At 42.5% G+C, this 15615-nt stretch overlaps 1 protein-coding gene across 3 annotated transcripts in view; it reads left to right on the forward strand.

The window, feature by feature from the left end:
• Nucleotides 1–15615, forward strand: part of SYNJ2BP (synaptojanin 2 binding protein) — a 91544-nt gene that overhangs the window by 57771 nt on the left and 18158 nt on the right. For all 3 annotated transcript variants that reach the window (XM_085224930.1, XM_085224929.1, XM_010711518.4), the window contains 3 exons: nt 11943–12015; nt 13310–13403; nt 14411–14552. In XM_085224930.1, coding sequence (XP_085081056.1) covers nt 11943–12015; nt 13310–13403; nt 14411–14552 — 309 coding nt within the window. The remainder of the gene's footprint in view (nt 1–11942; nt 12016–13309; nt 13404–14410; nt 14553–15615) is intronic.

Here is a 15615-nt window from a genome sequence, read left to right on the forward strand (position 1 = left end):
TTAAAGCAGCCTGAATGATATTTCAACACTGGTCTCACAAATGCTGTGATGTTTGGAGGGAGGAGAGAGGACAGGTTTAGTGTTTTCCAAAGAAGCTGCACATGTGACATGGTTGTGCCTGTGCATGGGGCTGTACTCTCGTGAGAAACAATCACAGAGGCTGTCCCACTGGAGGGCCATGCAGATGCCCATGTTTCAACCTGAAATTACATGATTTTCACCCAAAACAGTGTCTTCATAGTAATAAATGCTGAATATTTGTTGCTAAGCTCTGGGACTATCTGTCATTCCCATCTTTTGATAATGGATCACGATTAAATGGCATTAGAGCCACACATCCACTGCTGCTTATTAAATAAAGACAGTGGGAATCCTTGAAGAAAAATAAATCCCCTGTAGCCCTCAAGCAAACCAGAGTACAGCATCCTGCATCAGAGTCATTAAGAAACTCCCACAGCTTTTTAATTTTTTTCCCAACTATCACGGCATGCTGCATGTATTAATCATTCTCTTGCATCTTCGTATGGGGGATAAAGTATCCTCAAAGCTGTTTGGCAGCATCCAAAGCTGAGTGTCACCAATTAGAAATGATTACTCAGACTTCCTACAGTATTAGTGGCTGGTGTTGTTTTCAGTCATTCTAAATAGTGCTAAAATTACCCAGTTTGGAGCCATTTGGTCATGAGTTATAAAGGAGTTTCTATATGCACTTTTCTGCTTGCTATTTTGCTATCAGTTTCGTGGTTTTTGTAGTAGATAAGTATTCCAAAAACCAGTGTGACATTAGACTAGGTTACGTGGCAACCCATTTTTTTAGACAGTGACCTTCGTGAGGAAATGTTCTTTGCTCTGCTCTTTTATAGTCTTTTTCAAAGCAGAGGGAACTGGCCTTTTGGGAAAGGTATATTTGAATTCCCATAGCACAGCGACGTTTCATCACTGCTATGGCTGAGTTCCCTGGCTTCCGCTTTATCCCTTAAATTTTAATATGGAAGTGTCACTGCAATGCACTTCTTCAATAATTGTGATGCAGACAGAGACTTTATGATTATGGAACAAATGTACCCATATCCTTTCTCTTGTAGGAAAAGACAATGCAGAGAGATGAGGCACAGTTTGAAACTGTCACTGCATTTGAAGAGTCTTATGCAAGACAGGACAAAGCAGCATAGGAAAAAAGGACAAGGCACTTGCTAGGAAAGCTGTTTCCCTGTATTTTCCTAAGCAAAGATGGTTAGAAACACTGCCAACTAGGCATGGCCCCTGGAACCTCTCCAGGAAAAATCTCAGCTCGCACAGTGAAAGGGTTTCCCCCGTCCATGCTGGAGAACAGATTCCTTTCTTAGAAGCTTAGAGATAAATATTGATTTTTGCAATAGCAAATTAATGTTAATGGCACCCAGCCAATTTCTATCATGGGCATAGTGAGATATTTTGAAAGTGTTCCACCAAAGCCAGCAGGGAGTATGGCTTCCTTCAGCGCAAGCAGCCCACACCCCAGTCTTCTAACATTGCTGCTGCTGCTGAGTCACGGGCCAGGCACCATTGCTCCTGGCAAGTGGATGAGAAGGTCAGAATGAGAATTTACAGGTCTGTATGGCATGTAAACACTGAACTTGATTTTTGGCCTTACACAGCACTTGCATGGGTAGGAGATCTAGAGGATGTTTTGTTTTTTTGTTTGTTTGTTTTGTATGTTTTTAATGGTTACTTTATTGCCCATAGGGATCCATATTCACCAGTAGTAGGTGTAACTCCTGGCTGTGAGGTGCTGCTATTGCCATTAGAAACTCCAAGGTGAAGTCTATGTCTGCAGACTTACAGCAGAGTATGAATCTCGTGTCCTTTTTTGACATCCTGCCTATGGGATTGTCCATACAGTCCTTCAGTGGTTTGTCTATGGATGTATGAACGCACTTCGGTCTCCTATTTGAAACTAAGATATTTTTCCTGATTTCTTTTGGGCAATAATTTTCTTTATTTTAAAGTTGATGTACCTTTTCTTTTTAACCCCTTACTGCTGAAGAAGTCAGCATTTGTCTAACAAATCTTAGCCTGCCAGCCAGCAGATTCCTTTGAAGTTGTCTGCTGTCTCCCTTGAGTCTCTGCAAAACAGGTAGAAAGTACTATGCTGTTGTATTTTTTATTAAAGGAATGGAACAAAAGGTCTGCTTACTTTACTGCCTGAGGTGTTCCTGGCTCTTTGGTGACATTATGAAGAGACTTCTTGTCCCTTTGTGATGGCTGTAGTTTACAAGGACCTTGTTATCTCAACCTTCTCTGAGTAGTTATCCATATAAGAACTTAGCAGAAGTCAGAAGTTGCTTTAACTACTTTCTTAGTGTAAAGAGAGCAGACGTCACTGCTTCATGTATCTAGGAGATACGTGTTGTCCTTAGTGAAAAATATTAATGGAGTAAGCTATAATGCAAAAATGATGGTAGTCTTGTAAATAAGCAAAGCTGTTGATATGAAATGAGGATTGAGTATGTTTGGATGATTTGGCTGTCTGGGTAAATGTCAGAGACTAACTGAAAGAATCATCATTTGTGCAGAAGGGCTCCAAGAGGCTCTGATGGCTGTACCCATGAACTGGATCCTGCTGAACAGTAGTTCATTCTTGAATTACTAATGGATGGAGAGTGTATAAGAAACGAAGATTCAAGAAAATCTGCCCTACTTGGTCAGACATGGGCAGTTGGCGCGCCATCACAAGTATATGTGCTCTGGCTAGGCAGAAGCACCCTCAGGGAGAACAGGACAGAGCAGAAGAATCAGTGTTGTATGAATACTTGGCCACTAAAGGAGAGAAATTCAGGTACCTGAGTAGGGTGAGAGCCTCTGGCAGAGAATCCTTAACTGCCTGTTTATATGGTGGCATGGATCTCTTTCTGTCCTGATAGACCTGTTTACGTGCACATACATCAAATTGGTGGAGAAGCTATAGTTAGTGATTATGGTGTTCATCTTGGATGTGACAGGCTGAAGTTCAAATTCCTGCTACAAATCCGCCAGAGCAGAGAGTCACTGTGCATTTTAGCACTTCAGAGCCAAGCTGCAGGTGTCTGACAATTAGCTGCTGTATGGAGAGCTCAGGGTGTGTGTTACCTATGGCCTGGTTTTCCCAACAAAGACAGATATTTGGGTCTAAGCAAACTTGATATATAGATTGGAGACCACATTTTCAAAGGATGCACTAAATGTCACTTTTCCTTCTGTACTATTGCCTGTCAAGACAGGACTAGCTTTTGGACAGAGGTGGTGAAGAACTACAGAGATGGGCAGCCTCTTGAATGTGCCGGCTCTTGAGGAAAGCTGCTGATGGAAAGGTGAAGCACAGAGCCCTGAGACCATGCTGCTGGCTCTATGTTGGCCATGACTTGTCTGATAGTTCTACAGTCTGCACTTCAGTGACCTTGTGGTGAGCTGGACTGTAGGTTATTAATCTCCCTGTGGTTTTGCACAAGTCAGCTAATATGTTCTTTGGGAAACCTGACATAGCCCATGGATTGTGCTGAGGGCTTCCAATGCACATGGGTATGCAGGATCTAAATATGCTCAGCTGAGAATGTTAATAGCTTCCTAGATACTAGCAGTGTAAAATGTTTCAGGCCGTTCAAAGTTCGTCATGCACTGGCACACTAACACTTTCTTGATGTAGCTTTCTGTAATACAAATCATTCTTGTGCTTTCCTACTGCCAGAAAACTCAAGAATAGTTAGCTTAAGTCTCACTTCATTTTAAACTGAGTGCGATACTCCTACTTGAATTCTTTTGTACCATTCTTCAAAAGTCTTCTTGCATAATTCATGTCAAATGTTTGCAAATTTCTCATTTGTAGTCATTGCCTTGCCAAGCTATTAACTCTTTTGTATTAATTCTCTTAAGTCAGTCTGTGATCACTTAGCTGTTCTTTCTGAAAACTTCTCAATTTGTCATTGTGAATGCATCTCAGGGAAAGGTACTGGCACTTAGCTGAGTTCATAGCACACACAAGTTCTCCAGGTGTATTTCTTGCATTTTTCCCCCTTCTAACCTCACTTTCTTTTGTCCAAGTGGAAAATGACTAATATGTGTGAGTCATACAGCAACTAATTCAGTCCTGCAACATGAGAATAATTCTAGCATGTGAACAAATACTTTGTACAACTTATGTACATCACATCTACCCTTTTGAAGAGAGTTCAGTTCCCTTTATGCTGTGAACTTGGTTTGTACTCAGACAGCAAATGAGGTACATCTCCGAAGCAGGGGATTCACTGTGCATAAGAGCTTTATCAGAAAATATGTTCAAAAATATGGCTGCCCTAAGACTGAGAATGGACCTAATTCCAACCATATAGACTGTATTACTTGAAGAAGTGACTTTACTAACGCTCAGTGGTATACTGCAAGAGGGGCAGAGTTTTAAGGCTAACCCAGGAGTTAAAACACTTCACTATAATCCTACAAATGGACTCATTTTTTTCCTTCTATCTTCATATTCTTGAGATTGATTGCACAGGGAGGTTCTCAGAACTAAGGAGATGGAGCATGTGAAGTGATGTGCAATAGCAGGGATAGCCTTTCTGCAAGGGTTATTGAGTGCACCCATTCCCAGCAACAACCCTTTCAGTGCTTCCATCAGATGCATGCAAACCCACCCTGGCCTCTTTCAGGCATACTCAAAACTGAGGTTAAGGGAAGCAGGTAGAGGTTGGGAAAAGGGCATATTGCTTCTCGAATGGCACAAATGATTTACTACAAACATCATGTTATGAACGCAGATGCCCAAACTGAGCTATTGGTGTCATGACTGCTGTGACAAACCCTTGATCTTGTGAGTTGACTCCTGCTAGCTTCTGTGTGAACCTGCAAGCAGCAGAAGACACGGGGATGTTCATTCTGCAGGGACAGAAAACGGTTGCTTGATCTAGCCAGCTAGCTGCCCTCTCTCCCCACTGGAAAGGCAGGTCCCCGATCAAGTTCCAAAACACTAGTTGGATGAATGTTCACTATGTCCAACAGGAGTTGGCTGCATTTAATGCAGATCTTGCCAGATCGGCCACCATCTGAGCAGCAGGTTACAACTGTGTACAGCTTGAGGGAAAGGTTACCCAGGGGTGAGCTTTCTCTCTGGTATGGCTGCAGGAAAGAAGCTCTGCTCAGGACGATGCATGCCATCAGTGCAATAGGGTGGAAAGTGGAGTAGCAATGGAGAAAGTTGACGATTGTAAGAGTCTTCAAGTGATGTTAATATGTTGAGCCAGGACTATGCCTACCCTTTTGTAGGATGAAGTGGTAAGTGGAAATACTGAAGGTATCTCACTCTCACAGCTAATTTTTTTCATAATTTTAAGTGTATAATGTTCGGAATCTACCCAGAAGTTAACAGCTGAAATGCACGTTGTTTCCTTTCTGCAGCATGATTAATGTTATTCTGTCCTGCTGTTCTTCCAGTAAAATCACATTACGTCACAACATTGAAGCATAAGTAGATTTCCAACTCTCCCTCAGCAGCAACATCAGTTTTTAATCCACATGCGGAGTTCAGAAGCCACAGAAATAAGCCCTTTATGTTCCATGATTGCTAAGATTTTAGCATTGGTTCATGCATCAGGCAATTCATAAATGTATCATGAAGTCTGAAAAACCACAGCAAGCTTCAAAGAAATTCCTCCTGAAGAAACAGCTAAAGAATGTATTTAAACTAGCTTGAGAGGAAAGGAATCTTGAGCAGAGCCTGGCTGAAAAATAGAAGAGCTGCTTATGACAGGTGGCTCTCACAGTCCTGTAGGTGTCTAGTCTGTCTTACCTCCCCAGAGTGCAGGTGATGCTGTGCTGGCAAATGACCAATCTGATGTGTTGTGTTGCTTTGTCTCTTCTCTTAGCTTAGCATTTTATGGGGTTGTAGGAGGAATACATTTAGCATTATAAACTGTAAATTCAGGCTGTAATTGTCTGGAAGATTCCCTGTTTACTGAGATGTATTACCAAGAAGAGTGGGAAACTGCCCTCAACAGAAGCTGAGAAGGGCCAGGCTAGGAAGTTTAAACCCCTTTCAACCAAAATGCACTGGAGTGGTCAGGTGCACAAAGAGGTGCCTTGCATTTTTCTTTCTGCAGTGTGACCCTGCTCCTGAGGTACCTCCAGCCAGTTCTTCTAAAAAGTGGAGTCTTCTCACATATGACCCTCCATCTATGTGCCACATCAAGCTCTCCAGCTGCACTGAGGCTGCTAGTCTTCTCTGCACTCGGTTGCTCTCCTGTAGGAAACCCTGGAGTTCCCAGGCTTTGATCAGTTCTGCCACTGGTTGTTCACAAAGGTGCCAGCGACTGCTCTCTATGAACTGTTTTTCTTGAGATTTGCCTGCTATTACCTATCACAACTGGAGACTGATCTGTGGGTTTGGTTTGTAAGAGAACTGCTTATTGCAGTATTACGTTTCTTTAACGCTGTCTGGCATTTAAGTGAAGTTAGCATACCTGACTAAAACAGATCCCTTTTGCCAGCAACAAAGAGAGCATGGCATAGAAGGTGATCTTCCAACTGAGAAGAGTCATATTCTGTGAGTTCTACAGGGTTAGCACCTATTGAGACAGCTTTTCCCAGGTATAAAGTACCAAGACAGGTTTCTGTCATCGCTCTTCTTCTCAATATCCTGTTAAGCTGCTTCTTCAGTTGCTGTTCTGCGTGCATGCATTTAAATCCTTTTATGCTTAATCTGTATTCACAGTGTATTAGAGAAATAGCATTTTAGATTTGGTTAATATAAAAACCTTGACCCTCTGGGGAAGTGAGTGCAAAAGAGACATAGGTCACACTGAAATGAGCTTGGGTCTCATCCAATTGCCAAAGAAAACTTACAGCAGCCATGCTGTATAATTGTCATTCCACATGAATAGTTATTATTTTTTTTTATTACTAGAGCTCTGGGCCAGAAGGAATGAAGAGCAGAAGGACTTGGACATATTAGCAGAGCTGTGTGCATGCTTGGGGCTGTGGGACATAAGTGAATACTGCTGTAATATGACTAAAATGCCTTGACAAAGATCTATAGGAAGCCTGCTGTTCTTCATGTCTACAGTTGAGATAATGCTTTCTTCACTACTGCAGCCATTATTCAGAGAATGTTCTGTGAGCTGTTTTAGGCTCTTTCCTTCCACCTCTGCAGGCCCAAGATTCTAGATTTTGGTTTAGAAAATTTCACAGGGGGAAGCTGAAACTCTTTTGAAGTTGCTGAGCATTTGTATCTGGCCTTATAGGGCTCAGATTTCACTCATGGATTTCCTAAAATGATGTTCTCTAGCCTCCTCTGTAGCTTTGTTGTTTGTGCTCTCATCTCTCAGATCTGGATCAATACATGTCAGAAAATAGTGCCAAGGTACCACTTTATTGCTCTCTGGCAGGTCTCCTGCATCAATCAGATGTTCTGTTTAATACTGGCTTTTGGCTTGAGCTTAAAAATGGCACAGATTAATTTTTCTGGTATTTGATATATGACTGACCAGTACATTTATGACTATTCACACTCCGTTGCATGTTTTCCTGAAGTTGCCTAGGTAAGGTAATGGCAGGGCCAAGCACTACAACACCAGGAAAAGGCTACATGGTGTATCTAATAAAGGCAGAGGAAAGAAGAAATGCTTCTTGTTGATCAGGCTCCTTTCATGGAGCATACCAGTAGCAACTAGAGCCCTGGGTGTCCTGCACTGGGATCTGACAAGTCAAGGCTCTCTTCTGCAGTGAGCCAGCTGCCCTGTCCTATGGACAGTCTTGTCTCCAGTCTCAGGGGAGCTAGTTAGGTTGGGCTGCTTGGTACAGGAGTGCTGGAAAGAATCTGATGATGTCATGGAAAATAATGGTCTGAAATAGGGCAGATAAAGAGAAAACTAGTGATAAAAACTTTGATGTTATAGTATGCTATCAACCGAAGATTGAAGTTACTGGGATATGGATGAGTCTCTCTTTTCTGGAAACCTATGTTTCCGGTAGCGGTTCCTAAGAACTCATGTTCTGGAAAGTCAAAGGGTGGCATTATCTGCAAGTACTGCACTATCTGCTTCTTCGTATCAAACTAACAGAAGCATAATGAAGCTCTATAGTTTCTTATCTACAAGTATGAGATATGGTTTACCATCCCAGTAAGACTTTCACTTCTATTTGAGGAGTAAAGATGAATAAAGTGGATAACATAACAACTGACTCAGAGCATCTCCCAGAATCTAAGCTATCTCACCAGACATTTAGATCACTGAAGCAAACCAACCATGAAATCAGTGATGGCTTGAATAAAAACTGGAAAATTCCAAGTTCTACATCATCAGAAACCCGCATTAAAATATCTTAACTGATACACTGCAAAATTCAAATGGGAAGAGGTTCCTCTCTGGGTTTGAATTTGATTCCTGGGCTGTCTCCTGCTTTTCTGAAGCAGCTGTAGTCTGGTTTGCCGTCATCCTTGCCTCTCTTCCCTTCTGAGCTGTTCTTTGTCTTGGTTTGTGATGGAAATAAGATAGAATGCTCCAAGTCCTTCTGTATAGGCTTTAGAGCGTGATTTTGCAGGCAGCATGCAATGCAGATATGAATCACAAGTCCCTTTAAGATCCTGCTGAATTCAATCCCCCAGCTCTTTCATCTGGCTCAGAACAGGCTGCAGATTTTTTTATTTTATTTTTTAAATCTAAGCAATAGCCAATTTACTCAAGAGATGAGTATTTGCTGACTGTTGCTGCTATTCTTATGCTCAGAACTGAAAAGCCTTTGGAGGCTGGCTTGTGCTTATGTCTACAAACTGGCTTTCAAATCTGGCTTGGATTCTCTTTTCCAGCTCTGCAAGTGACTGACGTTCACTTTACCGTAGCTTCCTCGTGAGACAAGCCGTGGGCTGTGCCCCAGTGCCAGGCAGTGGTTGCTGCATGTTCAGTCGTACACTGGAGGCACATTCTGCAGTACCCTGGAGATAGGGGTGAGCTGAGGACAGCAGCAATGATTCAGAGCTGCTTTGCATTTTGGTCTTGATAATAGTTGACTGCAAATAAAAATCTTCAGTATTATCTAAGATGCAGATCAAATCACACTTCAATAACACCCCTGCGTTATTAAGGTTATTTGAAAGAAAACATTAAACAAGTGTTTTTGCTTGGTTGAAATTCAAGTGTGGCTGAGGTTGTCACAGTTCTGTCCATAATTGTTCAAGAAAAGGTTTCGTACTAAAAAACACATCATTTAAATACAGAAAAGTCTGTGTTATGGCTGTAATCCTTCAGCACCTGGCATCAGCAGAGAAATACTTCTGTTCTTCTCCCTTCCCCTTTGGTGGAGCACTCTCACTAGCTGTCCTGCTGTCTGCAGCCTGTCTCAGTGCTCTCGGTTGGGCAGGGGTTGTTCTGGGGCTATGGCCATGCTGGGAACAAGAATGGTGCAGGCAGGTGGGGGACGGGATGGGCTTGTGACATGACAATGCTCTGCTCATATGAGGCAGTTGTATTTAGTGCATTATTTTTCTTCTTTGTTTGCTTATTTGTTTGGATGCAACATGGACTTTAACAAGGAAGAAGGGAAAACTATATTTGAAAGTGGATTTCAATTTAAATTCTTTATTTGAAATGCATAAGCCAGATCCAGCATGGCCTCTGTGGATAACCTGACTAGGTAATATGCAAGAACATTTCTGATTTGAAAAGATCTTATTAGTTACTCCTGTAAGCAAAGCAGCTGGTGTGACCCAGGTGTGTTGCACTTGTATTATTGCTGTGAGCCAATAGCTCAGCCTGAGGGAGAAAGTAACCTACTTACCTTACCCTCTGGAAGCAGTTACTGTGGGACTGCAGAAACCAATGTTTTTCTGACTCTTACTGATGCTATCTGAGAGCCTGAGGTATTAATCCATGAGACTGGGAGATGAAAGAACTGAATTGAAGGCATGCCCTCGCTGCCCATGTGAGATGGTCTTGGGCTACTTAGCAGTTGTGACTGGTATCATATGGATTCCTCCCATATGCATCTCCTTCCATGGTAGGAGCAGGGGTATCCCTCCTGCAGTGGCCAGGGAGACAAAGGTCTGTGGAGAAAGACAGCAGAAAACAAGGGGACATGTATCCCCAAACACCAGGCGCACTGCTCAAGAAGAGGACGCACTGCTCATGTCTCGTCTCAGCTGGCAGATACGAGGGCTGCTTGGTCTAGCTCTGGTTTAGTGCTCTGGTGTGTCTAGACCCAAGAGTTTGCATAATTCAGTGATGAGATAAATAGAGGTTCTATAAAAATTGAAGAGAGCAGTGGGAAGGAGTCCAGCTTGGGTCAGGCGTCCTGCACTAATACATGATCTATGATACCAAAACTCAAAGAAGTATTACAGGACTTGCTGGAAGGAAAGGAGGGTGCTGTACTGCCAGAAGCAAGAATTTTGGGGAGCACAGTGTAAGGTATCAATACTAACCAACCCCATGTCAAGTCAGGCTGGGGGCAGCACTTTTCACATCAAAGCTACTGTGTTTTTCCAGAGTAGCAATGGTTGTGCAGAAAGCATTTCCAGGTGATTTACAGTAACTGCATTCAAGGCAGTCATCAAAAATACATAAGAAAGCAGAGTGCAGGAGGTAGATGGAGAGTGCCAAACCTCAGGCTGCCTGAGAGCAGAGGGTTCTGTTCATCATGTGGCAACTCTGTGTTGCCAGGCACCAGGGATGCTGCAGATCATCGTGGCTCCTCCAGAAGCTGCTACCTGACCCATAAGAGAATTTTCACTTAATGAACCTGTCTCATCATTGTACAGAGAGACGAGTGAACACCACTCTCTTTCCTTGCAGTGCTTGATTACAATCGGAATTGCATTGCTGAGATTTACTAGAGATGCGTTTTCACTGCATGCTAACTATAAGTGAACTGTAAATACACCAGGCACTGGCAATTTCCACTCATTGCCTGAAAACATCATTTCTGCAGCAGCACAGCTCTGCAGCAAACCTAATAAATACTTGCACTGAACAGGGCTCATTATCTCCAGTGCAGCACTGCCCTGGCATGGCTGCACAGCTTCCCGCTCCAAACAAGCCCCAGCTAAGCTAATTCTGGATGTCTGCACTGTCCTTCACGGTGTGGTGGAAACAGGCCCTGAGCAGTGCTGGCGGAGGAGTGGTGCATGTGTGCTGTGGTGCTCCTCTGCTCTATATTTAATGGGGAAGAGCTGGACTCCAAAGCAGCAATCGCTTAACAACTCCTCTTGAAAATCTGTCTCGGAGTTGGGTAATGTTGTGATTGCCTTGCTCCTGATTTTGGAACAGCCAGACTTCAGTCTCTTCCAAAATAGTGCTTGATAGTGTGATGTGCCTCTGAGCAAAATGTTGACTGGTATGTTCAGAACTCCTTTTTTTCCTAAAAAGCAATTACTGATGATGTAGGTAACTACTAAGTGGTGCTCCTCTGACATACAGGAGAAATGGATTTGTCTCCAAAATCTGGTTGCCCAAATAAACATGCCTAAAACTTGCAGAAGATGTTGGGAAGTGAAGTAAAATAGTGTGCAGAAAATATCTGGGAGTGCTTTAACTCAAGCTGTTCAAGATCTTGAAGATAAAGAGAAGTGAATCTGAAAAAAAAAAAAAGAAAAAAAGAAAAAAAGAAAGATATTTAAATGAGGAGAAAGATGAATGACCACGTTCTATTGGAGCCAGGTTTATGAAGGTTCAGGTCTGTTTGTATCTTAATATAGGAAAATGCCTTATATGGCAAGGATTAGATCAGCATGTCTTGGAGAAGTAATCCCAGTCAGCTGTATAAACAAGGTGCCCACTGCTGTTGCTCTATAAAGAGACACAATTTGTCTCAGAAACATTACAAAAATATTTCTTGTCCTTAAGAGAAGTTGCCTTGAGGAAGGGAGATGGAGGGATGCCCTAGGGCAAGACTGTGTGTTTCTTTCCTGCTAATAATTCCAAATATGACTTTTTTTCTTCCTGTAGTACTGGATAAATGAATACACCTCTACCTTGGGCATTGGTGTCTTCCACTCTGGTATTGAGATCTACGGCAGAGGTATGAAGTATTTCCTTTTTATTATCTGCAGTACATGGGGAAAAAAACAGTGTGGCTGGTCTGATATGGAAAAGAATCCAAAATTTATAGTTTTTAGCAAGAATGTTTTGAGCAGTGAAAAACTCAGCCAGTTCTGTTTTAATCTGTTGGGTAGTCCAACTAGAACTTGTGCAGTTCTACCATGAACCAAGTAGCTCTTCTGATCTTTAATGTGTAATTCCAGACTCTATAGCTTGTGCAGGCATGTAGCAGAATAGCAGCAAGGACCAATCAAATTGGTAGAACCTGCAGTGAAGGAAAGGAAAGTCTGGGGTGGGGGAAGAGCGATGGATCAGTAGCTGTATTGAAACCTGTATAAGGAAAGTTTGTGCTAATTCTGTGTCAGGGTAAACCAGCTTTGTGTTAGTTCTTTATGAGTGTCTACGGTCTGTAAGTTTTGAAATTAAAAAATATTTTGCAAGAATTCTTCCAAGTGGTTTGAAGCTGAGTAGAGCACCCAAGGTATGCGGTCAAGGTGTCTGTGAGAAGAGACGCAGCAAAATGAAGCCAAAGGACAGGCCAGCATCACGGACTTTCTGTTTCCCCCTTCAGACAGCGTTAAATGGGAGTGACTGAAATTATCTTACTCGTGGTATTTTTAGCTAGTGCCATGTTGCAGATAAATTGCTGGGGGTGCTGTGTTCTGTCTCAAGCACTGCAGCTTTCATAGGCCATGTGAGTTGGCCCATATAACATGGAGGGGCCTCCAGGCTCAACCCACACGCTAAGGCAGCAGAGGGTAATTAGCTTGGTTTTTTTCAGCAAAGAATTCCTCATAGCTGCCTGCAAATCCCTCTGGAAGAAGAGGACAGATTTCTTTGTACTCTAGGAAAGGCTTCTCCCTGCTCAGTATCGCTGCTGACAGCCTCTCATAGTATTTCCAGATGCCTCTGCCACACAACTTTATACTGACAGGAAACCACCTGGACAGGCACAAAGAGGTGGATCCAGCGAGCTTTTCTGGCATTGAGAAGTAGATTAGCAGTGCTAGGTACTAATTAGCAGTGCTAGGTACTAATTAGCAGTGCAACCAGTAGTATTAGCATTGATGGAGCCTGCTCTGGAGCTGAGGCTTTGAGGGTATCCTCAGGCTGCTAGGTAACTGGGCAGAGAAAATGTCTTTCAGAGGCTGACTGAAGCTGATTTTGGCAATTGCCCAGCCCCTGGTGCTGATGCTGAGCTTTGAAGACAGCTGCCATCCTGACACAGAGTTCATTCGATTACTCACAGTCTGTCTGTTTTCTTTCCTTGTCAGAGTTTGCCTATGGAGGGCATCCCTACCCTTTCAGTGGGATTTTCGAGATCACACCTGGCAGTGCGGTAGAGCTTGGCGAGACCTTTAAATTCAAGTAAGGGCCCTTTTTACATTTTCTTTCCCTGCTAGTAGCTGTCTCTGCAGGGAGAGCAGGGAGGTCCTTTCCCCCCCTTCTTTCTCATTAGCACTCACACTGCCTCCTTTACATGATCCTTGTTCAAACGGAGCTCCGCAGGGGTTCTTGATGGCAGATAAAACTGTACACCAAATGAGGAGTGGTGCTGAAGTGTGTTTAGAAGGGTTTAAAAGTATAGTTATAAATCAATGTAGTTCTCTCTTCCCATTTTCTTTGCTTTCCGTGCTGCTGGTTTTACCTATCAGCAAGAATGGAAATAACTGTGTTATACAGAGCCAGCACATGGGGAAATAAAAAACTACTCTTTTTATGAGCATCACCAAGTTATGGATATTGCAGAAATCATCTCTAGTGTTTATAGTTACACTGTCACAAAAGACAGACCAGCTTACTAGAGGAGTCTGAGAGGATACTTCACTAAGGTGTTGTTCAAGGTGCTCTGGCTTTGGGGCTGTGGTTCAAGGAACTGCCCACAGAAGATGGGATTTGACTTTCACAGTCTGTGGGTTTACACTGGGAGATGCTGCGGACTTTAGAAGAACAAGCACTACTGAGTGAATACTGAGGGAAGCAATATGTTCCCACATAAAGCTCTGTCTGCTCCTTTCTGGTCCACACCATGGAAAATATCTCTATCATGGGAAAATGATCTCCACTGTCCTACTGCAATTTTCTGCTGAGCAGCTATGGGCATAGGGGGAAACAAGCAGACCGCAAGAACTGAGATGTCCCTGGTGGTGAGCAGAAGGCTCTGGGGGACTGCTCCTGTGCTATAATCTGCTTTACGGATAAACTTGAGGATATTAGCATGCTATTTTGTTAGTAAGAATCTGTCTGATAGCCCCAGATATGCGTGTCAATGACTTACACCTGGCCTTCTTGCCATTGCCTTATCATTTCCTCTTCCCTGGTGATGTATCACTCTCTTCATTGTAGCTTTCCATGTTGTGCTTTGTTTTTACTAGAGAATCCATTGCACTGGGTACCACAGACTTCACAGAAGAGGATGTGGATAAAATTATGGAAGAGCTGGGCAAAGAATACAAAGGCAATGCATACCACCTGATGCACAAGAACTGTAACCATTTCTCTGCTGCTTTGGCTGAGGTGGGCACAGCTATTTTCTTTCTCTCTCTTTTTTATTTTTTGCTGTTTCAGATCTGTAGTAGTGCTTACAGAAGGGGAAATAGGATCAGAACATCTTGCCAAGTCAGAGTCAAGAGTCAAATCTCCTGTCTCAGCCCTTAATGTTTTTGACAGCCTGTTGATGTTCAAAAAGAAAGGGTTAGGAGGTAGAGATGCAGCAGGTTTATTACTGGTTTGGTTTAAACTTCCTGTAAGACTTGGACTTCCTGCATTGAAGCTCACTGAATAGGCTGCAGAGCAGAAATTGCAAAGACAAACCTGGCCAGCACTCAAACTTCTATCATTTTAATAGCAAAAGCATAAACAACCCTCCGTGATCTGAAAATGAATAAAAATGGGTTAAGTGTTCTGCTAACAAAATATTGCAGTATTCAAGAAGTGAGTGTTCCATTTTTTCTTTAGTGTGCACTATTTAGAATGCTTTTTTTTTTTTTAAGCATTGATTTTTTCTCAGACTTCTTTGATGATTATACATCTCCACTTTGCCAAAAACACTGTATTGTAAGAGAGCTGTTATTTCTGCTCAGAGAACTGAAGCATGGAAAAGTGCAAATTTATCCTGAATTTCTGTTAATTTGGGATATTCCACTTTTCAATTGACCAAGATCCTACAATTCTGAGGGAAAGTTGCATTTCCTCCATTCCCCGCTGAGATGTTCAAAGTTAATGTTTCATTAAGGCATGTGTATTCAGCACTTGTGTAAATCTGAATTCAGGATCTTGACCAGTGCCAGAAAAGAAATAAGAAACAGAAAGTGCAAGTGACCTCCTATCCAAAATCAAGACCCTGTTTCTGTGTTTTCTGCAGGAATTGTATGGCAAATACAAGGATAGAAACTTTTTTTACTGAGTTCAACTACTTTAACTGCAAAACTTTCACTTCATTTTCTGGTGTCCCCATCCTCAGTCACTGCAAATCTCTCACCTTTCTTCATTATACAGAGCAAGAGTCCAATAATTTCTTTTGCTACACGTGACCATTCATCTCCAAACAAGGTCCACTACGGATCCTAAGTGAGATGAG

Source organism: Meleagris gallopavo, chromosome 5, assembly GCF_905368555.1.
Source record: "Meleagris gallopavo chromosome 5, MGAL_WU_HG_1.1, whole genome shotgun sequence".
NCBI lineage: Eukaryota > Metazoa > Chordata > Aves > Galliformes > Phasianidae > Meleagris > Meleagris gallopavo.